At 38.6% G+C, this 27,596-nt stretch overlaps 1 protein-coding gene across 6 annotated transcripts in view; it reads left to right on the forward strand.

Moving 5' to 3' along the window:
* Window positions 1–27,596, forward strand: part of FER (FER tyrosine kinase) — a 436,379-nt gene that overhangs the window by 257,623 nt on the left and 151,160 nt on the right. For 4 of the 6 annotated variants that reach the window (XM_048849501.2, XM_048849499.2, XM_075128602.1 and 1 more), the window contains 3 exons: window positions 7,441–7,497; window positions 17,069–17,184; window positions 18,663–18,757. In XM_048849501.2, the coding sequence (XP_048705458.1) occupies window positions 7,441–7,497; window positions 17,069–17,184; window positions 18,663–18,757 (268 nt within the window). Of the gene's footprint in view, window positions 1–7,440; window positions 7,498–17,068; window positions 17,185–18,662; window positions 18,758–27,596 lie in introns of those variants that run through there. The other 2 variants (XM_048849502.2, XR_007356596.2) reach the window with 2 other exon arrangements.

Here is a 27,596-nt window from a genome sequence, read left to right on the forward strand (position 1 = left end):
ATGTATTGCCCCAAAATGGGGGATGGGCCATTGAGGCTATTTGCTAGGGGCAGGGATGGCTGAGGGAATGTTATGTTCAGTTATTATTTGGTCATGTTAGCAAAATCTTCCTGAAGAATGCAAGTGAGAAAGGAGAAATGACAATTTTTATATATGAACTAAACCTGAATAGACTATCCTGGAGCAAAGCAAAGGAACTTCTTTTGCCCCAGGTCTTTCCCCATGCTGAATTTCAAAAAAATAGTGTAAGTATTATAGCTTTGTAAAAGAGGGTTGCAAAAATCCTGTATAATGGAAAGTGTTAGTCTGCCTAAATACATGAGTCACAACCAGCTCTCCCTGTAAAACTGGATTCTGGGAGAAATCACCTGCCTTCATATGTGATTTAAGCATTCTAATAGCCCACACTGAGTTTTCTGAGTGCAATTTTCTCTAAAATTTTATTTTTGAGATAACAGATATATCTGTCTGCATTTTTAATATAGCATAATCTCTACTCGGTCTTTTATTTCAACTAAAGAATTCATCCATTACCCTTATGTGGAAGCATAGTCAGCATATTGAGTGGAGTATTTCCTGTTTGCTGTAACTGAAAAATATATTTACTTGCTGTATCTGTTATATATATTCATATTTTTATAAACTTTTTTAAATAGAGACTAGTTTTTGAGGCCAATGACATATTGCTTGAAGGGTGGTGAAATTATCAAGGCTGAAATGATGTCCGAGGCTAAAATGTTCTTTTACAATCAGATAAAATTATATCACCTTTCAGATAAAGTTAATATATTTTTTCTAGCCATTTGTTTATTTAATAAAAGTGATGTAAATCTTTCTTTGGGTGCATTTTTTTTAAACAGGACATGTAAGCAGTGTAGGCTGCTTTGTTTTTTTGAAAGCCCACCATGTCTTTCAATGTATACTGATGTTTCCTGATTTTGTTTCTTTAAATCTTTATTTTTTTTCCCTAAGAAACTCTTCATGATATAAAGGGTCACATGATGCAATTTTAGCCAAGAAGAACCTAATCAAGCATACTATAGGAACTGGAATAAATGTTTGCATTTTTTTAAGCAGACCATTAAAATCAGTAAATCATTTATTTACAACTTCGCTATGAACTGTTAGGCATTTAATGATTTATAAGAGAGTGTGTTGTGTGACAGACTCTTCCTATAATATCATTTGTTTTTCATTAGCTTCTCAACATTTATACACAATTGTCTTTGTAGTATACACTATGTGATTGCTGCAGCAACAGATTATTTGGTGTATTCTAGCAATTGCTGACATGAACATCTTAGAGTGGGAGGTGTCAAGGTTCCTCCCCCACTCTGAACTCTAGGGTACAGATGTGGGGACCTGCATGAAAAACCTCCTAAGCTTATCTTTACCAGCTTAGGTCAAAACTTCCCCAAGGTACAAAATATTCCACCCGTTGTCCTTGGACTGGCCGCTACCACCACCAAACTAATACTGGTTACTGGGGGAGAGCTGTTTGGACGCGTCCTTCCCCCCAAAATACTTCCCAAAACCTTGCACCCCACTTCCTGGACAAGGTTTGGTAAAAAGCCTCACCAATTTGCCTAGGTGACTACAGACCCAGACCCTTGGATCTTAAGAACAATGAACAATCCTCCCAACACTTGCACCCCCCCCTTTCCTGGGAAATGTTGGATAAAAAGCCTCACCAATTTGCAAAGGTGACCACAGACCCAAACCCTTGGATCTGAGAACAATGAAAAAGCATTCAGTTTCTTACAAGAAGACTTTTAATAAAAATAGAAGTAAATAGAAATGAAGAAATCCCCCTGTAAAATCAGGATGGTAGATATCTTACAGGGTAATTAGATTCAAAAACATAGAGAACCCCTCTAGGCAAAACCTTAAGTTACAAAAAAGATACACAGACAGAAATAGTTATTCTATTCAGCACAATTCTTTTCTCAGCCATTTAAAGAAATCATAATCTAACACATACCTAGCTAGATTACTTACTAAAAGTTCTAAGACTCCATTCCTGGTCTATCCCCGACAAAGACCAGCCTATAGACAGACACACAGACCCTTTGTTTCTCTCCCTCCTCCCAGCTTTGGAAAGTATCTTGTCTCCTCATTGGTCATTTTGGTCAGGTCCCAGCGAGGTTACCTTTAGCTTCTTAACCCTTTACAGGTGAGAGGAGCTTTCCCCTGGCCAGGAGGGATTTCAAAGCGGTTTACCCTTCCCTTTATATTTATGACAGGAGGGAAGGGATAGACGTGTGTTTTTGTAAAACTTCGATATCACGTCTCATTATTTGCCAAAGTAGTTGTATATGTAAGTCAAAAATTTTTTGTTTTGTTATTTTAGTATGGGAAGTTCCAAATTTAGCACAATAACGTCTTTCAGTTTAAGACTTAATTTATTTCCTTTTCATAAAGGATGGCTGCATGAAATGAACTTCAGTAGTACATAGTTTTGAAGTTGTGATAGCACAAAAGATCTTCAAAGCAAAAATAAAGTTTGCACAAGCATTTCCCCTTGAATGTCTTTATCAGATGGATCATACCGAGATTACTTTTTTCTTCACCTGTCAAATTATCTAATGCCAAAATTTAAGAGCAGCAGCAATATTATCACATCTGCAGGGTCTGTTTATCAGTTTGAAACAGGCAGAGATTTGTACCAAAGGTTTTTTCCATCTGTTCAAGCACAGAAAATTAATAAATGAGTGGGATACTTTTTAATCTGAGCTGCACTGTCTCCTATACAATCTTCTTGCTTAGGGCAACCAGTTCTTCTGGGCTCCTAGGCTTCTGTTGTAACCACTGGACCACACAGAGCCTCTGGAGTAAAACTAGATGGTTGAAGGAAGTGGCAGTGAGATACAAAATATTTCTCTTCCCTGTAGGAAGACAGTAGTCACCAAGAATGCACTTGTATCCTGTAATTAACACTAATAAAGCACAATTAGTGCTGGTTCTTTCTGCACACCGGACCTCTCCTCTTATCTGTCCCCTCTGCCAAAGGTGTAGAAGTTTGCTGCTTTGATGTTCCCAGTTAGCTTGAGGAGCTAAAGTACACAAATTTGTTCATGAATTTAAGTGTGCTTTATGGTAATCAGTCAGGGGCTAAACAAGGGAGGAAAAACATGATGTACTCTTCAAAGCTCTACCCACAACATTCAGCTAGTCTTCTTCAACACAGCGCATCATGTACATGGGAAACGAGCAGAGAATGGTTAAACAGGACAAGTTGTTGTTGTTTTTTCTTTAAATCCTTCTAGCAGTGTGTGTCTTGCTGAGATTAGCAGATTTGCAGTGCAAGATAAATTTTGACGTACGATTTTAGGCATAAATGCATTACATAACATCTATGGATTTTTGCCTTATAAAGTAATGCAGTAGTTCTCAAGTTGTGATCCATGTATGTACTATGGTCCACAGATGAAACATTTTAAGAACCAAACACAAGGATACTGGAGGGGAGCTAGTCCATAAGGACATCTCTACCTTTTAAGAAGTGGTCGCACAATAAAATGATGAGAACAAAGGGGGGAATTTTGGACCAGTCAGCCTAACTTCGATATCTGGAAAATACTGGAACAAATTATTAAGCAATCAGTTTGTCAGCACCTAGAGGATAAGAGTTATTAAGAAGAGCCAGCATGGATTTGTCAAGAACAAATTATGCCAAACCAACCTAATTTCCTTCTTTAACAGGGTCACTGGCCAAGTGGATAGTGGGGAAGCTGTAGACATGATATATCTTGATTTTTAGTAAGGCTTTTGATACAGTCCCCCATGACATTCTCAGGACAGAATTGGAATTTAAAATGACCGTGGCAAATTGAAGAATTGATCTGAAATCAACAAGATGAAATTCAGTAAAGACAAGTGCAAAGTATTACTTTTGGGAAGAAAAATATCAAATGCCCATTTACAAAATGGAGAATAACTGGCTAAGCAGTAGTATTGAAAATGATCTAGGGGCTATTGTAGATCACAAATTGAGAGTCATCAGTTTGATGCAGTTGCAAAAAAGCTAATATTCTGGGGTATATTAACAGGAGTGCCCTATATAAGGCTGTGTCTACGTTTACAGCAACATGTAGGGTTCACGTAACAACATGTGGCAGTGAAAGGCAGGCTGCATCCATGCTGGAGTGTGTAGCTACACGTGGCAGTGAAAGGCTTTGGCACAAGGCACACAGCAGGGAAAGGCTTTGGCTGTTCCTTTTCCTGATGCCTCCTCCTTGTCAGAGCCTTTTCCCCTCTGCCTCTTTCCTGCCAGAGCCTTTTTTTGCTGCCAGAGCATTTCTCAGCAGTAGGGACAGGCTCCGGCAGTGAAATATTAAACTGCTTAAAATAGCAGTGTAGATGTGGGTGGCACTTTTGGGGTATATAGAGAGCTGTGTAGGGTATATAATCTACAGTTCTGACATGTCTGTACATTGCTTGCCTAAGCAGTGCCTCATCATCCATACTGCTGTGTATACCTATGCTAGCTGGGCATGCAGTGTCTGTACTCTACTCGCTATTGGAAGTGTAGATGTACCCTAAGACACAGGAGGTAATTGTCCCACTCTATTGAGGTCTCAGCTGGAGTATTGTGTCCCGGTTTTGGGTACCATGTTTCAAGGAAGATGTGGACAGGGGAGAGCACCAAAAATGATAAAAGGTTTAGAAACCCTGACCTATGAGGAAAGGTTTTTTAAAAAAAAAAAAAAAAAAAGTGGGCATGTTTAGTCTTGAGAAAAGAAGACTGACGGGGGACCTTATAAGTCTTCAAATACTTTGAGGGCTGTTACAGAGAGGTCAGTAATCAGTTGTTCTGCATGTCCATTGAAGGTAGGACAAGAAGTAATGTGCTTAATCTGCAGTCAGAGAAGTTTAGGTTCAATACTAGGAAAATCTTTCTAACTTTAAGGGTAGTTAAGATATGAAATAGACTTCTAAGGGAGATTGTGAAATTCCCATCATTGTAGGTTTTTAAGCACAGGTTAGACAAACACCGGTCAGGGATGGTCAAGGTATACTTGGTCCTGCCTTCGTGGAGGGTGGGGAGACTAGACTGACCTCCCAAGGTCCCTTCTAGCCCGACCTTTCTCTGATTCTCTGATGGGGGTCCCCAAATGATGTCCCAATCACTGATCAATACAGAAGAGATTTTACTATCTGATTAGAACAAATCTGATAATTCTTTAGGAATCAGATCGGTCCAAAAGAATCTAAAATTGAATATTTTTCACATACTCCATCACTTTAAAAAAACAAACAAACCTCAGCTGCAAAATTAAAAGAGAGAAATGAAAACAGACAGAATATGTTCAGGATGATCTTAAATGTTGTCAAGCACATGAAGCAAACTGCACATGAAGCAAACTGACAAAAGCAAAGCACTCTGTTAGGTACAAGAACATAGTGAAACAGTCTGTGTTGTAACATACAAATGAAAGTGTTAAAATGTCTTCTCTTTTCTTAGTTTGTGTCTCAGCCATAAAAATTATTTTAATATCTTTTTGCCTTTAACAGACTGCAAAATAGTGGTTGTATTTACTCTGCTACAGGCTCCTACCCTCGCGGCCCCCGCCTCCCCCACTTATGGAAGCAAAGGGGACAGTACAGTCAAAAGAAAGGGTGGGAAAGTCTGCAGCAGATTGAGAAATAATATTTTTAACTATCCCCCTCAATCCATTTGATAAAAGAAAAGCTTCCTATTTTTTCCCTCTGTCCAGATGAGAAAATGTAGAGGTTCAGATTTAAAAATATATCTAATTTAAGAAAAGTGAAAAAAAGTATTCACTTTGAAATGCTAAATAAGTCTACTAAATTGATTGTAAATTGTAATACAGCCAGTATACATTTTTGAATTTAGCAAAATCAGATCAGGTTTTGGATTTTGGCTGGGAGTAAACTTGTTTTAAAAAAAAAGAACTTCTTAGAAAGCGGAACTTGTTCTCAATTAATCCATGACCAACTAAAGGTGAATTTACAATTCATTGAAGCTCTTAATTTTAGGTTAACCTTGGTGGCACAAAGGAGCCTTTAAATCAACACTAAATATCAGAAAAAAGAGAATCTGAAAGAATTTAAATCAATTCAGTTTAATTCTGGTCAGTTATTGATGTTGCTGTCACCTCTAGATTAGACTGTTCTACATGGATTACACAGTATGACCATTATAAAACTGAAGTTAATGCTCAGTGCAGCCACTTGATTATTAAGGAGTGCAATACAAAAAATTAGCACATTATACCACTAATCTGTAGTCTGCACTGGTTGTCAATATGTTTGCAACCCTGAAGATTTTGAGATTTGCTTACCTGAAAGACCACCTTACTTTCTCTGTTGCAGCTGTGATTAGTGCTGCTGCTCAAACTTGACCTCTCTATTTGAGGGAGGAAATAGGTAAGGGGGTCCTTGACTTTGGAATTTGCTTTCAGTTGGTGCATTAAGGCTAGATTTGCTATTTTACCAGGCATGCTACAAAACCCACCTTTTACTCTGAGATTCAGGGAGAAAATGGATTGATGGGATGGCAACAGACTGGTTTAGATTTGGGTTTGTTTCATTAGTAATGGACAGATGCATGGTGTAAATGTGATGATGATAAATTTTCATATAAGATATTGTTGTTGATGGTATTTGTATGGTGCCTAGAATATCATATGCTGGAAGAATCTAAAGAAATAAACAGAAATAAATAATTCCTCTACGTGACCATACCTATTAGTATTAAAATACAGCTCTGGAAATGTTTCAACAAAACATGTTTGTACCAATCCAAATGTGTCCCAGTGCGGTCAGCAGCTTTTGCAGCCATTTAATGCATATGCTGTTTTGTAATAGAATGTTTGCATGACTGGTCTTCAGTACTGTACTGACACTATAATTGATGATTGGTTTTTTTTTATTATACTATGGGATATTACTTGAGAAATATGTGAAACTGCACACAGTAGGTTTAATAAATGCTAACACATGGCCAGTTCATCTGTAGAAAAACTGGTTCTTTTTACAACGTACTGGAAGGGAAACCATTTTGTTGGATCAAGTCAGAATTAGGTTTATTGGGGGTTTTTTTTGTATTGCAAAAGGAAGTCTCCTTATCCTTATCTCCTTACTTTGACTAAAGTCATTTTTAAAATCAGCAATAGTAGATAACAGATCCTGAGTTCTATGAAAATAGTGCCTGTTGTGCTCTATTTACATGTATAGTATCATGCTGAAGGCTTAATTTTCTGATAGAAATTTGCTATAATGTAGATTTTAATATTCTATTGTGCAGCAACATTTCTTAAATCTGTTTTATAGCCTCTTGAGGTTATGTCTTGGCATGCTGTTGATTGAATGGTCTGAATGAAATATTCCTTTAGGTCTATTTCTACTAGCTCAAATACGTCTTATAGGAAATATACTATTGTGTGGACTAAGCAACTGGTTTTTTCCTTGCTGTAGGATAAGAAATGGGTTCTCAATCATGAAGATGTCACACTGGGAGAATTACTGGGCAAAGTAAGTAATCAACAGAACTAAATGAAAAAAAAATTCCTTAGCCTATGAGTTCCAAGTATATATTGACTGTGAAGTCTGTAGTTTCTTATTTTTGGAGCTCTTATTTTTCTAGTAAACAAAATTTCTTTAGTAATTCATATAGTTTAATGCATTGCAAATAGCACTGAATTTCAGCATACATAAAAGTACACCACGTTTACAAGTAAATAATAAATGTTCTCTGTCTTTTGTTGATTGGTATAAGTGTTTTAAGAGCAGCTTGCATATTTCATATATTTACATATACATACTGATTTTAATAATCTAATTTTATGTGTTGTATAAATACAAGCAGTGAGGAATGTTTCTGCAAAGTAGTAAAGGTGCTTACATAAATTAGTGAGCTGATAAAAATCAGATGGTTTATGTGGACTGAACTGACTTTGTATGACCTGCTCAGTGTTAGAAGGCAAGTAAAATAGTCGTGTAGGTAACATCACAACAATCGCTGCATTAGTCAAAATAATACTTAGCACTTACATAGCAGTTTACATCGTCAAAGTCTTTTACGAACATAAACCTTTAGAACACTTCTATAAATTCGGTAAGTAACTAGTCCTATGGCCCACTTTACATTTGGTGAAACTGATGCCAAACCCCATCGTGAGTTAGTACAAGTACTGAAATTAATGTTCAAGAATTCCTAGCTCTCAAACTTGTGTTTAATCCACTATACTAGGCTGCCTCTAATGCTCTAGACTATGCCACAAAACCTGAAAAATGCTTTAAATCAAAAGAAACACATAAAGACAGTTGGCTTAGCGTAAAATGTGTATGTTTCTTATACTGTAAGAATTGACGAACCATTCAAAGAACAGGAGGGGAAAATTCTGTCAAAGCATTCTGCTGCACAGGATAAAATCTCTTTGACAGATTAAGGAAACAAAAACACAAACTGCCACTAGATAAACAGAGAATTATGTCCACTAAAAATGCCACACAATTATAATGCCAGTTCTACTGAAGAAAATGGAAAAGCAGCATGCTGGAAAAGAGACACATTTCTGGCATCAATCAAGGCCTTCTCACAAAAATAAACATTAATTACCCCTAGGTGAGCAAGACAGACACAATGAGTCATTGAATAAAAGTAATACATTTCAATATTAAGTAAAATAAGTTATGTGCATGGTAAAATAAGTTATGATTATATCAAGATATGGTTTGACAGAAAAATTTACAGAACATCCTATAACTGAAGAATTACTTCTTGTGAAAGAAAATTGCCTCAATTATGCATGTATGTTGCTGTTATGTAAAAACTGATTCAGGAGTAATGACAAGCTGAAAAGGCAGAAACGTTCAATAAATATTTCATTTCTATATTTGGAAAGGAGTAGGATGATGTACTCATATCACATGAAGATGGTGAACTACTTTCCAGTCAATTACTAATTAAGAAGGATTTGAAACAGTACCTAGTAGGGATAAATCAGCAGGCCCAGTTAACTTACACCCAAGAATTGTAAAAGAGTTGGCATAAAATGTCCTTGATCCCCTGATGTTGTTTTTTAATAAATCTTGGAATACTGAGGAAATTGCAGAAGAATGGAAAAAGACTAATTCATGCCAATATTCAAAAAGGTCAAGCTGAATGAATGACACAGCTAATTATAGACCAGTTAGCCTACCATCAGTCCTAGGCAAAATAACATAAAAGCTGATACAGGATTCAATCAATAAAGAATTAAAGGGCTGGATTATACTTAATGCAAATTAACATGGTTTTATGGAAGAATAGGTCTTGTCAAACAAACGTGATTTTTTTAATATGATTTCATGTTTGTTTGATAAAGGTTACGCAGATGTAATGTACTTAGACTTTTATAAGGCATTTGACTCAGTACCACATGACGTTCTCATTTAAAAATGAGTACTAGACAATATCAATACATCATATGTTAAATGCATTAAGAATGGGCTAACTAGCAGATCTCAAAAAATCAGCTGTCAGTGTGACATTGTTGAATGCAAGTGTTTCCAATGGGGTTCTGCAGGTATCTGTTCTGGGCCCCATGTTTAACATTTTTATCAAGTAATTATAAAATCATTGCTGATAAAATTTGCAGATGACACGAAGATTAGAGAAATGGTAAATAATGAGGACTGGGCAGTAATACAAAGTGATTTGGATCGCTTGATAAGATGGGCCCATTCAAACAAAATGTATTTTAATACAGTTAACTGTGAGGTTATGCATCTAGGAACAAAATTCAGGCCACTCCTACGGAACGGGGGGCTGTATCCTGTAAAGTAGTGACTTTAAAAAGGATTTAGGGATCATAGCACACAAATGCTGGAACATGAACTTCCAGAGTGATGCTGTGGCAAAAAAGGCTAATGCAATCCTTGGATGTATAAACAGGGGAGTAGTAAATAGGAGTAGGGAGGTGACTTCCCCCCATATACAGCATTAGTGAGACCACTACTGAAATATTGCCTCCTTTTCTGATGTCCACATTTTTAAAAGGATGTTAGACATATGGAGGTCCTGAAAAAAGACACAAAAATTATGTGTGCAGGAAACAATGTCTACACCAATGCTTAGTTTGGGGGGAAGCTAGGGTGTAACTCTATTTTGCACTAGCCTGCTGCGCGCTTTGAAATAGGAGTGGATGTAGAAGCTCTCTACATCAACATTCCACACAAAGATGGACTACAAGCCGTCAAGAACACTATCCCCGATAATGTCACGGCTGACCTGGTGGCTGAACTTTGTGACTTTGTCCTTACCCATAACTATTTTACATTTGGGGACAACGTATACCTTCAAATAAGCGGCACTGCTGTGGGTACCCGCATGGCCCCACAGTATGCCAACATTTTTGTGGCTGACTTAGAACAACGCTTCCTCAGCTCTCGTCCCCTAACGCCCCTACTCTACTTGCGCTATATTGATGACATCTTCATCATCTGGACCCATAGAAAAGAAGCCCTTGAGGTATTCCAGCATGATTTCAACAATTTCCATCCCACCATCAACCTCAGCCTGGTCCAGTCCACACAAGAGATCCACTTCCTGGACACTACAGTGCTAATAAACAATGGTCACATAAACACCACCCTATTCCGGAAACCTACTGACCGCTATTCCTACCTACATGCCTCCAGCTTTCACCCTGACCACACCACACGATCCATCGTCTACAGCCAAGCTCTGCGATACAACCGCATTTGCTCCAACCCCTCAGACAGAGAGAGACACCTACAAGATCTCTATCAAGCATTCTTACAACTACAATACCCACCTGCGGAAGTGAAGAAACAGATTGATAGAGCCAGAAGAGTTCCCAGAAGTCACCTACTACAGGACAGGCCTAACAAAGAAAATAACAGAACGCCACTAGCCGTCACCTTCAGCCCCCAACTAAAACCCCTGCAGCGCATTATTAAGGATCTACAACCTATCCTGAAGGATGACCCAACACTTTCACAAATCTTGGGAGACAGGCCAGTCCTTGCCTACAGACAGCCCCCCAACCTGAAGCAAATACTCACCAGCAACCACATACCACACAACAGAACCACTAACCCAGGAACCTATCCTTGCAACAAAGCCCGTTGCCAACTGTGCCCACATATCTATTCAGTGGACACCATCACAGAGCCTAATAACATCAGCCACACTATCAGAGGCTCGTTCACCTGCACATCCACCAATGTGATATATGCCATCATGTGCCAGCAATGCCCCTCTGCCATGTACGTTGTTCAAACTGGACAGTCTCTATGTAAAAGAATAAATGGACACAAATCAGATGTCAAGAATTATAACCTTCATAAACCAGTCGGAGAACACTTCAGTCTTTCTAGTCACGCAATTACAAACATGAAAGTTGTGATATTACAACAGAAAAACTTCAAAACCAGACTCCAGCGAGAAACTGTTGAATTGGAATTCATTTGCAAATTGGATACTATTAACTCAGGCTTGAATAGAGACTGGGAGTGGCTAAGTCATTATGCAAGGTAACCTATTTCCCCTTGTTTTTTCCTACACCCCCCCCCCCAGACGTTCTTGTTAAACCCTGGATTTGTGCTGGAGATGGCCCACCTTGATTATCATACACATTGTAAGGAGAGTGATCACTTTAGATAAGCTATTACCAGCAGGAGAGTGGGGTGGGGGGAGAGAAAACCTTTTGTAGTGGTAAACACCCATTTTTTCATGGTTTATGTGTATAAAAAGATCTTCTGTACTTTCCACAGTATACATCCGATGAAGTGAGCTGTAGCTCATGAAAGCTTATGCTCAAATAAATTGGTTAGTCTCTAAGGTGCCACAAGTACTCCTTTTCTTTTTGCGAATACAGACTAACATGGCTGTTACTCTGAAACAAGTAGATTAAAGCATACTAGGGAAATTTTACTGCATGGCAGCGGAGTCCACATGGACACTTGATGCTCAACAGGTTAGTGTAGGATAGATTTACACCCCAGCTTGCCACGAACTAAGGGTTCGTGTGGACAAGCCCTTAAAGAACTCAATCTGTTTAGTTTATCAAAATGAAGTTCAAGAATGATTTGAGTATGGTTATAAGTAGCTTCATGGGGAGAAAATACTGAGTAATAAGGGCTCAAATTTTTAATAGTGAGGGTGATTAGACATTGAAACAAACTACCATGGAAAGTGGTGGATTCTCCTTCTCTTGAAGTCTTCAGATCAGGACTGGAGGCCTTCCTGGAAGGTATGTTTTTGTCAAACACAAATTATTGGGCTCATTACAGAAGTATCTGGATGAGATTCCATGGTATGTGTTATACATAGGGTCCTGTCAAATGCACGGCGATGAAAAACGCGTCACGGACCATGAAATCTGGTCTTTTGTGTGCTTTTACCCTATACTATGCAGCTTTCATGGGGGAGACCAGCATTTCTCAAATTAGGGGTCCTGACCCAAGTGAGAGTTGCAGGGTGGGGGGTTTGCAAGGTTATTTTAGGGGGCTCACAGTATTGGCACCCTTACTTCTGCACTGCCTTCAGAGCTGGGTGGCCAGAGAACGGCAGCTGTTGGCTGGGTGCCCAGCTCTGAAGGCAGCAAACCAGCAGCAGCGCAGAAGTAAGGGTGGCAATACCATACCCATAGCATGCCACCCTTACTTCTGTGCTGCTACCTTCAGAGCTGGGCGGCCAAACAGTGGTGACTGCTTACTGAGGGCCCAGCTCTGCAGGCAGCAGTGCAGAAGAGTGGCAATCCCATACCATGCCATCCTTACTTCTGAGCTGCTGCTAGCGGTGGCTCTGCCTTCAGAGCTGAGCTTCAAGCCAGCAACCAAGGCTCTCCAGCTGCCCAGCTCTGAAGGAAGCGCTGCTGCAAGCTGCAGTGCAGAAGTAAGGGTAGCAGTACCGCAACACCCCCCACAATAACCTCGTGACACACCCCGCCAACACCTTTTTGGGTTAGGACCCCTGCAGTTACAATACCATGAAATTTCAGATTTAAATAGCTAAATTTTTAAAATCCTATGACTGTGAAATTGACCAAAATGGACCATGAATTTGGTAGGTCCCTACTTATTTAGGAGGTCAGAGTAAAAGATTTAATAGTCCCTTTTGCCTTAAAATCTATGAATCTGTAAATATATCTTGCCTTGGCAAGGCACTTTAAAAATGTGCTGTGATTACTCCGAATTAAAAGAGGGAGGAAGATGCTGATTGCTACACTATTCAGACTTTTCTGTTTCCAGCTGCATGGAGCAGTACTAGCAGTACTTCAGAAGACACCAGCCAAGTCATATAGATAACTCACATTCCATCCCACCACCTCTAGCTCTATTAAAAGTTTCTAAATAGCGGTCACCAGATTGAAGAACAGGTTGAGAATAAATGGGCGAGCAGTGTCTGCCCCAGAATGAATGGAGATTGCTTATATTAACTTACCTGCGGTCTCCCTTCACAAGGAATAAAATAAAATTAACCAGGATAGAGTACAATGAACTATCATTATGCTCCATTTCCTTTTTCAAAACATAGGAGCATCTGCAGCCCTTGCTGAGTGAGAGTAATACTGTGGTTCAAAGATGTCCTATCTGAAGTTTGGATTTCCAAGTATAAGCTACTTACTAATGGCTGAGAGGAGAAAAGAAACCCTGTTTAAAGAACTAGCAAGCTCAACCATATAATAAACACAGCTTTATAAAACTGTGAAATTACAAAGTGTATTGTCAAGTATTTTAGGTTTGAAATATATCTACATTACCTTGACCCATGTATATTTAATTTTGTTAATAGTCATCTTTGCAGTGCCAGGTAATTAAAAAAAAATTGCTGCAGTTTCTGTTTGTTCCATAAAAGCAATGCCGTGTGTAGCCTACGTTCTGTGAGAACCACTATCTATGCAAGAAGGGTTACAAAGAATCCATTTTTCTTTATCTCCTAGAAGAAAAATGTATTTTCAATAGCCACAGGTCTGTTTCTAGTTTTGCCTCTTTATTTAAATTAGCAATCCTGATTGGAGCTGTAAATACAAACTTGAAGGGAAATTAAAAATTAATTTCAAACTTCAGAGGGAACATTATGAATAATAAAAAAATAAAAGTACTTAACTTAAAATATCTAAATAAATGACTTAAGAGCATTTTCTGTCAAAAAGTTCCTAAAACACCATCATTTAAGCAAAGAAGGAGCTGCAAAGTGATTTTAGTAATGTTTTATGGTTAAAAGCACCCGGTTTCTGTGAATGCTCCACAGTTTTCCCAGCATGGGCACCCCTTGGAACTTCTCATTGCTATTATTAATGGCATAAGAGAATTTTAGAATACTTAATAAGCCATAGTCTACCCTCATTTTGCATGTAGAACCACCACTGATACCATTGGGATTTCTGCACAAAGATCTAGGGTAGAAGACAGTCCAAAAGGAAGACTTCTGACTGTAGAAAACTATCATATATATTTTTAATTGAGCTAGTTCTCTGACATGAGGTTTTCATACTGTTCCATACCATTTTGCAAGCCTTTTTTTTTAAAAGAGTTTGCTCCCAGCCCATCAGCTTCTCTTGCTTGCTCCTGCAGTGAAGTTGCTCTGAAAATTGGTTGTTTCTTGAATCTGTTCTCTTCTCCAAATTTTCTCCAGTGTGAAAGACTTTCTTTAAACGTTTTTATGGACCAGCTTAATAGTCTTATGGTGATGAGATCAATATTTACTATCTCATTCCCTGGGCTGACACTACTAGGAAGCACTGTACAAGTAGCAGGCTTGGCTCATAGAGAACTTTGTGTCTCTGCATGCTTTTTTTTTTTTTTTATTCCCCCGGCAGTAATGTAATGGTGATACTAACCGACTTGAAAGGGATTTTCAGCTAGCACTTTCTTGCCCAAAGAAGATCACCATGACATCGGGCTTGTCTAAACTAGGGTTATAGGTGTACTTTATGTAGTGAACTCTGGTTCACCTCAGCTAACATGTTCAAATACAATTAGGGTTTTAAAAAGATTGAAAATGTTTTCACCCACAAGTTTTAGAAATATACCTTTTATCTTAGTTTAGACAAATTAACAGAGGCTTGAGATAGTAGAGGAAGTAATAATTCTACAGTTCAGTTTTATGAAGGGAATATTATATAAGTACAGACTTAAATATTTTTTAAAAATTGTTTTATATCGGTGTTTTTCATGTAAGATGATTTTTCAAAGTTGTGTTTATAAATAGGGATTTAGAATAGAAGTACCTTGTAACTATAACAGCATTGCTATCATCCGCCTGAGTTTTATCTCTTTCTCCTTACCGTTTGTATCTCTTCCCCCCCTTTTTTTTTTGCTTTTCACATTAGTATGTGTGCTCATGTACATATATGTGTGGTGATTATTTAAAAAAAACCTTATTTACTCAGAAAAACAAGGAAACCACTTCCTGCAAATTCTGGCTATGCTTACTGAAGTCACAAAACTCCAAACAGAGGCACACATAAGGAAAGAGATCTGTGTAGAGATAAACCAGGGATAGCTTTAAGATTTAGCCATATCTGTTCTTACAGGGGGGGAAGAAAAAAAGAAAACCAACAAGCACAGATAAAGGAAATATGCCCTTCAGTTTTGTGCTCCTGTGCATGGTCTGCTCCTTTGCATGAGTATAATCTTTCCTAGTTTCTTAAGCCTAAGTAGTGAAAAGGCAGAAACTGAGAGCACCCTTGGGCCTGCAATAGTTTCTTTTGATTTGCTGCGCCTTCGGTCTTGAACTAATTAGTTCCCATATCTCAATCATAGTTATTGTTTAGATAATCAGCAACTTTATGGTAAGCTTAAATTACTTTTTAGTTGTCTTCATTCTACTCTCCTGCCTAATTATTCCATATTATCCTGGTGTAAAGGCCAATTTAAAAAATATGTCTTTCACTGAAAAGCTCTTGCTTGGCATCTCAGAAATCTGAATATAGAACAAGTTACTTTTTAAATCCACTTATTGGCAAAATGTGGGGCCTCAAACCTCACCTTTGTGTAGAGCGTAAAATTTTGAAAATGGGAGAGGAAAACCTTCCTGTATATGGAGAGCCTTTGGCCTCCCTGCCCAATTTATATGTAGATAGTAATAGGTTTCAGAGTTGTAGCCGTGTTAGTCTGTATCAGCAAAAACAACGAGGAGTTCTTGTGGCTCCTTAGAGACTAACAAATTTATTTGGGCATAAGCTTTCGTGGGCTAAAACCCACTTCATCAGATGCATGGAGTGAAAAATACGGTAAGCAGAATATACATTCTAGCACATGAAAAGATGGGAGTTGCCTTACCAAGTGGGAGGCCAGTGCTAACAAGCCGATTCAATTAAGGTGAAAGTGAATTAATTGAATCGGCTCGTTAGCACTGGCCCCCCACTTGGTAAGGCAACTCCCATCTTTTCATGTGCTAGAATATATATTCTGCTTACTGTATTTTTCACTCCATGCATCTGATGAAGTGGGTTTTAGCCCACGAAAGCTTATGCCCAAATAAATTTGCTAGTCTCTTAGGAGCCACAAGGACTCCTCGTTGTGCACAGTAATGTAACAACACGGATGAGAACTGGCTGTAACAATAGTTGATTATACTGTAATCAGTACAGTTGCCTATGTCATGCCCCATCAAAGATCATATCAGATAACAAAAATTCTGCATCTCAAAGTAGGGAATAAACAATTCTCCATTTTCTTATCTGGAGATGTGGAGTTAATATCGAAGAGAAGGAAGAAAGTAATATTTTCAACATGTAACCCAGATTTTAGAAGTTAATGAAGTTCCACTGACTAAAAAAAGGATTTGAAGACCAACTTATTTCGTTTGTTCAGAAAATATTTTAAAGTTACAGTAGAATATCTTGTCAGATTCTGTATGTTAGATATGATCAAATATAAAAATGGATTATGAACTGGATGATGTTAGAGTAAGAGCAAGAAAATAAAACAATTTTCCTTTGAAGTTAGTATGATTTTATAAAAGCATCTTTAAAACATAGATCCTAATGAAAATTCTTTGATATGAGGTATCTGTTTCTTATTTTTCTGAAGAGTTAAAAATCATGTGTTTACTCAGCACAATGAATATATATATTTGCAATTTCAGGGTAATTTTGGTGAAGTATATAAGGGAACATTAAAGGATAAAACTCCTGTTGCTGTAAAAACTTGTAAAGAAGATCTTCCTCAGGAACTGAAAATAAAATTTTTATCAGAGGCCAGGTGAGTTCTCTACATGTAATTAGATATATGCTTACCTTGAATTTTTTTTAATTGAAATTTTAATTTTGAAAATTAAAGATTTTGGGTATCTTTAGTGACCAGTCCAGCAATCATAAATAAGCCCTGAAACTAACATTGCCAGCCAGTTAAGAGCTTTTTTTCCCAAAGTTCTGACCTTATCATAGACTCAAGCAAGACTTTAGAGTAGTAGTGGTAGTCATAAAACATGTAAATGTTGACCTCATTAACTAATCTTTCTTGGGAAGAAACAGGCCTTCTGGAAGAACTGGGCTGTGCCAGACAGGCAAAGGATATTCCTGATAGTGGGGAAAAATGAGGTTGAAATAGCAATTATATTATAAAACATTGGTGAAAAGCCTGCTAAGCCCAAGTATGTGAGCTGATACATGAGAACACAAGTACATGGCCTTTAAATTCTCAGGGTAAGGGAGTGTACCACAATATTGTAAAATGTTTTAAGTTATCTTGCTGTCCTCACGCTAGAGTTTAACATAGTTTCATTGTTAGATAAATAACTGAGTTTTAAGGAGATAGAAAGGTAGAAAACATTAGCTATATACAAATAACTTACTGGATATCTGAACTATATAATTCCTTGAAAATGGCTTTGATTTCATGCTAATAGCCTGGCTGGCTACCAAGGAATTGCTTCACTTGCTAAGCAGCCTGCAACTCAAGAAATAATTTTATATTGAAATTAAAATGAAATACATTATTCCTTACTGAGATGGCATTCAAGCATACTAAAGCTTTCCATTTTCTTTTACAAGAGGTGGTTCAAGTTAATTAGTAGGCAGCAAACTTTCAGAAGCTATGATGTCTCTCTAGAATTCTCACCAGCCCTCCTTTTCATTTATAAATCATGGCATATTCTTCTGTCTGTAAATATTCTCATCATAGCCTTACTTGAGCAGATGCAAGTTTTATTGTTTTAGCTTCCTAAATTGGAATCATTATCCTTAATTTTTTGTTTTCAGTTTAAATTATTTTTACTGTATTTAATGCTCAGGAAAATGAGTTGGTGATTGAGCTGTGCAAACAGATGCTTTGCAAGGTTTTTGACTGAACTCTCCCAGCACTGCCCAGTTCTGATCTTTCAGTTAAATTCTGGGCCTCATGAGGTATGACTGCCTTGTCATGTCAAATTATATAGTTGTTTTATGATGTGTACAAATGGTGGGATCACTATGAGAATACTTAAGTAGATCTTGACTTGTAAACTAGTTAATGTATTCACTAGTTTTTAATTTTCTCATCAGAGTGGTATGATTGTAATTCCACAGAGTGGTATGTTTGATGCATTGAAAGCAACTGGTTTTTATTTTGGATAATATAACAAGGAAAATTTTGCTTTAAAATAATGTTAGAGGTTTAAGATACTTTCTGCTGATATTTATTTTAATCAGCTTGCATAATGAAATATACTAACGTAATCAAAATTTTTGCACCCTATGCAGAATACTCAAGCAATATGACCATCCCAATATTGTCAAGCTAATAGGAGTTTGCACTCAAAGGCAGCCTATTTATATAGTTATGGAACTTATTCCAGGTAAATTTCTTTTTTGCGTTTTTATAACATATAGCCCTTAGTTTATGATGTCTTAATTGCCTTTATTAGCGTTATCATGATCTATCCCAACAGTTCTACATTTATAAACTTTTTAGAGAGCTTGGTTTATGCTAGCCATGATGCTGTGCAGGTCTGATGTGAGTTTCTCTATAACCAACCCAAACATCACAAGTTGTTAGAAAGTACCACTACACATTTGTTTAGTGCAGGAATAGTCTTAATTTTTCTCACTCCAGTGTAGAACAAAATACCCCTTTTTTCCATGTGTTGCCTATGTTATTGATGTCTTTGCTATTGATGAGTTAACTGAGTTTAAATTTGACATTCAACTTCTGTAAATCTTTGGTACAGATGAGTAATGATCTATAATATGCCCTATCCACTGAAGTTTCTTTTGTGTTTTATGTATATCTCTTCCATTAAAAAGTATGAAAATAGGTTATTTAGGAAAATCGTATTCTTTCTTTTTCTGATAGCATTGTACCACTTTTGGACTGCTGTGTTTGTATTTTGCCAGCTGATGGAGACAGTTTCCAACTGTTAGGATAACAGCAGCTGCTAGGCACTTTATTCCCACTTTGAATCTGTCTGTAGCAAGAAAAGCTGTGTTCTTGGTAACCACTGGTGTTCCTTACTATGCAGCACAGTTAATATAGGTGATGAGTTTTAAAAAAAAATGACTTCAAAATTATATTCTGGAATGTAACAAGAACCATTCCATTCACAAAGAAATAGCCTATATTTTCATTGAAAGTCTGGGTGTAGTTTATTGTTTATAATACTTGAGTATTAACAGAAGCACAGATGCAACAGTGAAATCTTAGTCCCATTATGATTTACTGTCTTTCTCAATGAGATTTTGTTGTATATGTGACTGACTTTTATTGTTTATGAAAATGGGAGACTAATAGCATTGTCTTGAGCCAGGCTTATTCTGTCCATGCTTTGTGAAGGCTTCCACAGACATCTCTGCCAATGTTCTTATATCCTGGCCTGAGACACTTCTGCCATTTTGGTCCAGGATTCACAGGGCCCAGGACAAGATGAAAAAGCAGGCCTCTGGTAGAGTGGTATGTGGGGAAATCAGTGAATGAGATTTTAAATCTTTCACCTGTGACCATTTCTACCTTCACACCCACCTAAAAGTTGTTTTTTCCCCCCTCCTGGCTTCAGATCTGCAAGAAACTTCCTAACTCTGATCCTGGTGTGCTTTGTTGTGCTCTGGGTATTCTGGCTAGCTTCCATGCTTGCATAATTGTAGTGATGCGATGACTCACCAGTGCTGGTCGTCCTGGGAAATAGCTCTTTCCAACTCCAGAGCGCCCTCTACTGGCCGGTGTCTTGTCTGCCTCAGACACCGTGTCCCTCTGAGACCCCAGTGCCACTTTACCTCAGGGTTCTGCCCCCAGCAGTACCCCTTACTCTGTGTTTTCCCTCCCAGGGGAGCCCCCAACCCTCTATCCCCACCTTGCCTCAGTGGCTACTGCCAGTCATCATGTAGCCCCCGCTCACAGGGGCAGACTGCAGTCTGTCATGACTGCTCATCGTTGGCAAGGAGGTTGGATAAGCTGCCTCTGCCTATTCCCAGGCTGCACCTCTGTAGCCCCAGTACCTTTGTAGGCCCCCAACAAGGCCTGCAGCCTGGGGTTTACCAGGCTGGAGCTCCCCAGCTCCCTTTGTCCTTTTCCCCAGCACTGCTCTGCTTCATGTACCTTGCTCCCAGGCAGCTAGCCCTTCCCGCTCCCAGGCTAAAGTGAGAATCTTACAGCTCCTGGCCCTCAGCCCTCTTACAGGGCCAGCTGTGGCCCGATTGGGGCATGGCCCCAGTTGTGGCCGCTTCCCCCTATCAGCCTAGCTTTTCCCAGCTGAAGCCCTCTCCAGGGCTGCTTTTACTATTGGCTCCCCCAGGGAGCCCTCTCCCAGGGCTGTTTTAACCCCTTCATGGCCGGAGCGGGGTGACCACCCCGCTACAATGCCTCAGTAGCCTTTGTAGTATTTACAATCTTTCACACCTAGTACCAAGCCTTTTCGAGAGTTAAAAATGGCCAGCACACCAGGAACAGGACCAACCCAACTAGAGAAGTTAGGAATTCTGGTGCTGGTGAATGGGGCAGACGGAGGAAGGGCTGGGTACTAGCTTTATATTAGAGGAGTGATGGCTGTGCGCAGAATATTACCACTACTGGTTTTCACCTCCCTGATGGCAAATTTGGATGAGACTACCTAAAATAAGTTTCACTTGTGATCAGACCTAGAACTTGAACTTGGATCTTCATAGGTGAAACACTAGTGCTTTCACTCCCTGCATCACCTGGCCCAGTTTTCTCCGTGTGTGTTTATTGTTTATCTCTCTTTATATTTTCTCTCTGCAAATAAAATAACAAATGCAGATACTAGGATGGACATGTGTCTGGTTTTCGACTGGAAAGTCCGGTCAGAAAGGGGACTTGACAGTATCCGGTTACTGCAGGTGGGGGAGGCAGGGAGGTGCCTGGTCATTACCTATGCCAGCCCCTACTCAGTTGGGGCCACCTCCTACCTGTGTTGGGCAGCAGCAGATCCCAGCTCTGAAGGCAAGTCCCTTCTGGGCAGAAGGAAGAGGAGGGGAAAAGCAGAGAATGACAGAACGGTGGAGGGGGAAAGAGGAGCAAATAGAGGGCGGGGCCTTGGTGGGTGGGGAGAGGCAGGAGCAGGGCCTTGGGAAGGGGTGGGTCAGGGGTTGGACCTTGTGGGAAGAGGCAGGCAGGAGCAGTCCCCGGCACTCCTGCTGGAGTGTCTGTTTTTTAAATATTACAGAGTTGGCAATCCTAGTGAGTACACTTGAGGATCTTTAAACTATATAATCCTGCAACTCAATTTAAGAAAATTAGTTCAAAACAGAAAATTTAATTGTATAAAATTGTATCACACTGTGAAAAGCAGAACTGTAGAAGACTCTGGTTTATAGGGCTACATTGTAGTCTCTCCAGGGAATACAATAGAAACATTTGGCTACATACTGTGGTGGGATTTCACCCATTATGTTTGCTCATTTTTTTGCATATAGTTTGCCCTTTCCTATAGATTCCTGTTCTGATTCCTTATTTGTGAAGTATATTTTTGTTCCCTTGTATACCTCCTATGTGTGGGATATGTGCTGTTTGTTCTCTTTTGAGATTGCTGTGATTTGGGTTTCAGTGCTAGTCTCTAAGGTGCCACAAGTGCTCCTTTTTTTAGTGCTTTATTTGTGGCTCTTTCTAGTTCCAATTGCAGAGTCAGATCATTTTCATGACTGTCCTGTATTTTGGAAACTGGAAAAGAAAATATATCTCAGGATAAAGTAGCTAATGTTAGGACTCAAAAGAAGGGTGGCAGACTCACAGTTAAACAAGCATACAATCACTGTTGGCCACAGGGAAACAACCCAGATGTTGCTATACACATAGCCAAAGAATATAACATGTTTGAAACACAAACATCTTTAAGTGAAAACCTTTCTTACAGAGCATAAGAAATGACACACCTCCCACAGAAATGAACACTGTGATAGGAAAATTCAAAAAAGCCTATAGAGCAATGATATATTCCACAGAATAAATAAATAAAAGAACACACTTCAGAAATACAGCCATGAGATAGTGAGTGAGTGAAGGTCACAAAAAGAGCCATGCATGGTAATGAGAGCAAACTGTCACCTAGTTTCAACATTTTCTTCTGCCAGTCAATGCAACCAGTCACCTCAAGCCAGCAGTCTTCAACCCACAACATAAACCTACAATAGCTTATTAAAGTGACTTTATTAATTTATTCCTGGCTATTGCATTACATAGAAGTGAAGGTCTCTGAACTAAAAGCCAAATTTAGGGTTTTTTTCCACAAAATATATCATTTCTGTTTGCTTAGGGACCCACGACTGAAAAACAAACAATTATGTAATTGCGCTCTCTTGCGTGCTCTCTCTCTCTCGGACCCCTCTCTGTTGGCTAGGTTGGACAAATCTCCTGCTCTGTGGCTTGAAAGTCTCTGAGGTGCAGGTTCCTCTCCCTTTTCTCCCAGTGGTAGAACAGATGACTTCTGAGAGGGGAATACACTGCTGTAGTCTCCCCTTTAACCAGTTCCTTATCCACCTTTCAATTTTCATACTGATCCTCATCTTTTCCAATTTAGCTAATAATTCTCCATGTGGAACCATATCAAATGCCTTACTGAAATCGAGGTAAATTAGATCTACTGTGTTCCCTTTGTCTAAAAAATCTGTTACCTTCTCAAAGAAGGAGATCAGGTTGGTTTGAGACAATCTACCTTTTGTAAAGCCATGTTGTATTTTGTCCCAATTACCATTAACCTCAAAGTCCTTAACTACTTTCTCCTTCAAATTTTTTTCCAAGACCTTGCATACTACAGATGTCAAACTAACAGGACTGTAGTTATCCGGATCGCTTTTTTTTAACCTTTCTTAAAAATAGGAACTCCAGTCATACGGTACAACCCCTGAGTTTACAGATTGATTAAAAATTCTTGCTAACGGGCTTGCAAGTTCATGTGCCAGTTCCTTTAATATTCTTGGATGAAGATTATCCGGGCCCCCCGATTTAGTCCCATTAAGCTGTTCGAGTTTGGCTTCTACCTCGGACGTGGTAATATCTACCTCCATATCCTCATTCCCATTTGTCATCCCACGATTATCCCTAAGCTCCCCATTAGCCTCGTTAAAGACTGAGACAAAATATTTGTTTAGATATTGGGCCATGCCTAGATTATCCTTTAACCTCCACTCCATCCTCAGTGTTAAGCGGTCCCACTTCTTCTTTATGTTTTCCTCTTATTTATATGGCTATAGAACCTTTTACTATTGTTTTTAATTCCCTTTGCAAGGTCCAACTCTACATGGCTTTTGGCCTTTCTCACTTTACCCCTACATATTCTGACCTCAATAAGGTAGCTTTCCTTGCTAATCCCTCCCATCTTCCACTCCTTGTAGGCTTTCTGCTTTTTCTTAATCACCTCTCTGAGATGTTTGCTCATCCAGCTTGGTCTACAACTCCTGCCTTTGAATTTTTTCCCCTTTCTTGGGATGCAGGCTTCCAATAGTTTCTGCAACTTTGACTTGAAATAATTCCAGGCCTCCTCCGCCTTTAGATTCACAAGTTTTTCAATCCAATCCACTTCCCTAACTAATTTCCTTAATTTTTTTAAGTTAGTCTTTTTGAAATCAAAAACCCTAGTCACAGATCTATTTTTGTTTATCCTTCCATTTAGTTTGAACTGAATTAGCTCATGGTCGCTCGAACCAAGGTTGTCCCCTACAATCATTTCTTCTATGAGGTCCTCACTGCTCACCAAAACCAAATCTAAAATGGCATTCTCTCTTGTTGGTTCAGCAACTACTTGGTGAAGGAATCCATCAGCTATCGCATCCAGGAAAATCTGAGCCCTATTATTATTACTAGTATTTACTTATTTAAAAACATTAAAGAGGTCTCTATCCATATCCATATCGGATCCTGGTGTTCTATAGCACACCCCAAGCACTATCCCAGGGCAGGCTCTAGTAGCTTTCTTCCCCAATGTGATTTTTGCACAGACAGACTCTGTCTTATCCATTCCATCACTTCTTATTTCTTTACAGTCTACCTCATCATTGATATACAATGCTACTCCACCACCTTTGCCTTTATTTCTGTCTTTCTTAAACAGCATATACCCTTCAATATCCATAGTCTAGTTATGACTACTATACCATGTTTCTGTTATCCCTATAATATCTGGTTTCACTTCCTGCACCAGTAGCTCTAGTTCCTCCATTTTATTACCTAGGCTCTTCGCATTAGTGTACAAACATCTTAATTTTTGCCATTTGAATTCACTCACATTCTTTACTCCATTGGGCACAGACATTCTATCGCCAATATTACCTATTAGATTGGTATGTACCTACCCTTATGTCCATTCTCCTACCCACAGCAATATCCTTTCTTACTTCGTTTTCTTCCCTCTCAAAGAGAATAACTGGCGTGGAGATTACCTGGACATCTCCCCCAGATTCCTAGTTTAAAGCTCTCTTGATCACTTGTGCCAGCCTCCATCCTAGAAGTCTATTTCCCTTCTTACTCAGGTGAAGTCCATCCTGAGAGAACAGTCCCCTGTCCATGAATGGTTCCCAGTGGCCATACATCCCAAAGCCCTCCTTATAGCACCACTGCCTGAGCCATCTGTTGAGCATCATAATCTTGTCATGCCTTTGTTGCCCTTCTCTAGGAATAGGCAGAATCCCACTGAAGATCACCTGAGCCTCAATTTCTTTTAGCATCTTCCCCATCCTGGGATAGTCTCCCTTGATATGTTCCAGTGAGAATCTAGCCATATCATTTGTTCCCACATGAAAGATAATGAATGGATTCTTTCCCGCTCCTGTTAGGATCCTCTTCAGCCTCAGGTCCACATCCCATATCTTATTATTTATGTTTCTAATTCTGTTCCTCCCATTGCAAGGGTAGGCGGTAAATATTCCTTCCCGTATTCACCAAACTACCCTGGCTTATTGGAAATAGAGGGGGTGGCACAGCTGCTCCTGTCCAGTCTTCCCCCACCCTCTCCCTTTGGGGGGCAGATGGTGTGTTCCTCCCCAAAACTGCCATGTTTTACTACTATCATTTCCAGGGATAGGAGCCATGGTTCCCTGGTTTCTGAGGATTACTGCTCTTTGAAATAGCTGCTGTTCCTTCTGCTCCTCCCCTTCTCCCGAGAAGATGAAGGGGGATTTCTATCTGAAAACAGACAGAAGTGAGAGAGGGAATAGGGGGGTGGTTAAAATATTGAGAATAAGATTAAATTTGGCTACTTGTTCACCCTGTACATTTTTATGATCAAAGCATTTGTGAGCATAACTGAGTTTAAGTAGTTCTGTTTTCTGAAAACAGTGAGAGAAATAAAAAAGATATGTATATAGAGGATTCTTACACCATGAAAACCAGATTTGACATGAGGAATCAAAACATCTAGAAGATACAAAGTGCTACAAAGACCAGAAAAAAATGTTAACAAGAAAAACATTTGAAAATAACATTCTATGTAAAATATCCTCTGCCCATCTGCAGTTTTTATACTTTTACTTTTGTAGTTGTTTGAAAGCTTGGCAATTGCAAGAGAAACATCTTTTAACATTTTTTATTTTACGTTTACAATTTGATTTAGATAGCTGTTGGATAACTCATTGCAAGATTTTCATCTAGTTACAGTAGCATCTGTCTTTCGTATTTACCTAGACGATTAAAGCATTATTTTCTAGAATCCAAATTGTAGTTTAATTTAGAAATGGGATCATTTTACTCAAACATGTCAAGGTTTTAAAAATAACTACACCCTTTCATTATGTTTTTAAAAGCAACAATACACCCCTATGTTTACAAACACAGTTTTCTGTCTTAATTTAAAAAGGCTAATATTATAGTCACTTTCTAAGAAGGGTTGTGTTCTGTTGCTTTCCAGTCAAACCAGACATCTTCCATAATGAAGAAGCAGCAGTAATTAGGTCTTCGGATAAAAAAGAGGGGATTTTGCCAACTGGTTCATATTTCATATATTAGCCATGCCACAGATACCATGTATAAATGTCTCAATAAAATAACATTGGTATCATTACTAAAAAGGACTCTCCAGGGTATCTTTTAAAAAGCATACTTTTCTGGCTGTATGTAAAATACTTAGTAATTTATTTATATTTTATTACAAAATAATTTAGATTTCCTATTATTACCCATTAATAAACCAGTTTTACTTCTAAATCAAGATCAACTCTATATCCTTCAGATGTATTGAAGAGGCGATCTAGTTATTTGTAAAAAAGATCTGAATGTACAGTCTATTCAAAAATTTAAAATGAGAATAAAATATCTAGGAAGTTTTTAAAAACTCAGCAGTTTGAAACACATTGCTAAGATAACCATTCAAGTCCTTTTTCTATAATCTGTTGACCATATGCATTTTTTGTTGGAGATAAGTGACTAGGGTTTTATGGAAAATGGAAATACTCTTATTTGAGGTACTTGTTAATGCTAATTGACTGCTGTGAAAGAGAGATTTAGTGAAGCAGAAGGTTTAATATGTTTTGTGACTGCATAATGCCTAATTTGCCAACAGCCTTGAAAATATTATTAAAAAGATTTAATTTTATCCTGTCCTGCTCAGATAATATGAACTCACTGAAATCATAAATGTGCAGTAGAGAACTGGACAAATGGTACAAGGAAATAATTTGGTGGAGAAATGCCCCACAAATTCTTGCAAGGACTCGGCTTTATGGGCCTAAATCAACATTTCCTGACTCTTGTGTAATAATAATTACTGCAGAGAAGGTTTTTTGCATGTGATTTCTTTAAGAAGATAAGATGCCGAATTGAGAATAAAAATACAAAACAATTTGAAAAAGGATTGTGTATCAGGATTTCTCAAACTCTCTTGCATTTTGAACCATTGGTTAAAATGAAGATCTTCTCATTGACTATTTTCCTTTCTTACCTGCTAGTCCCAACTCCCTATTTCTCCTATAATACTATAGGTTTTGGTTACTTGTAAATATATAAACAACATAAGAACAGCCATCTTGGGTCAGACAAATGGTCCATCTAGCCAAATATCCTATCTTCCAATAGTGGTCAATGCCAGATGCTTCAGAGGAAATGAACAGAACAGGGCAATTATCAAGTGATCCCATCCCCCTCTCGTCCACACTCAGCTTCTGGCTGTCAGAGGCTAGGGACACCTGGAGTATGGGGTTGCATCCCTGACCATCTTGGCTAATAACCATTGATGGACCTATCCTCAATGAACTTATTGAGTT

Source organism: Caretta caretta, chromosome 5, assembly GCF_965140235.1.
Source record: "Caretta caretta isolate rCarCar2 chromosome 5, rCarCar1.hap1, whole genome shotgun sequence".
Lineage (NCBI taxonomy): Eukaryota > Metazoa > Chordata > Testudines > Cheloniidae > Caretta > Caretta caretta.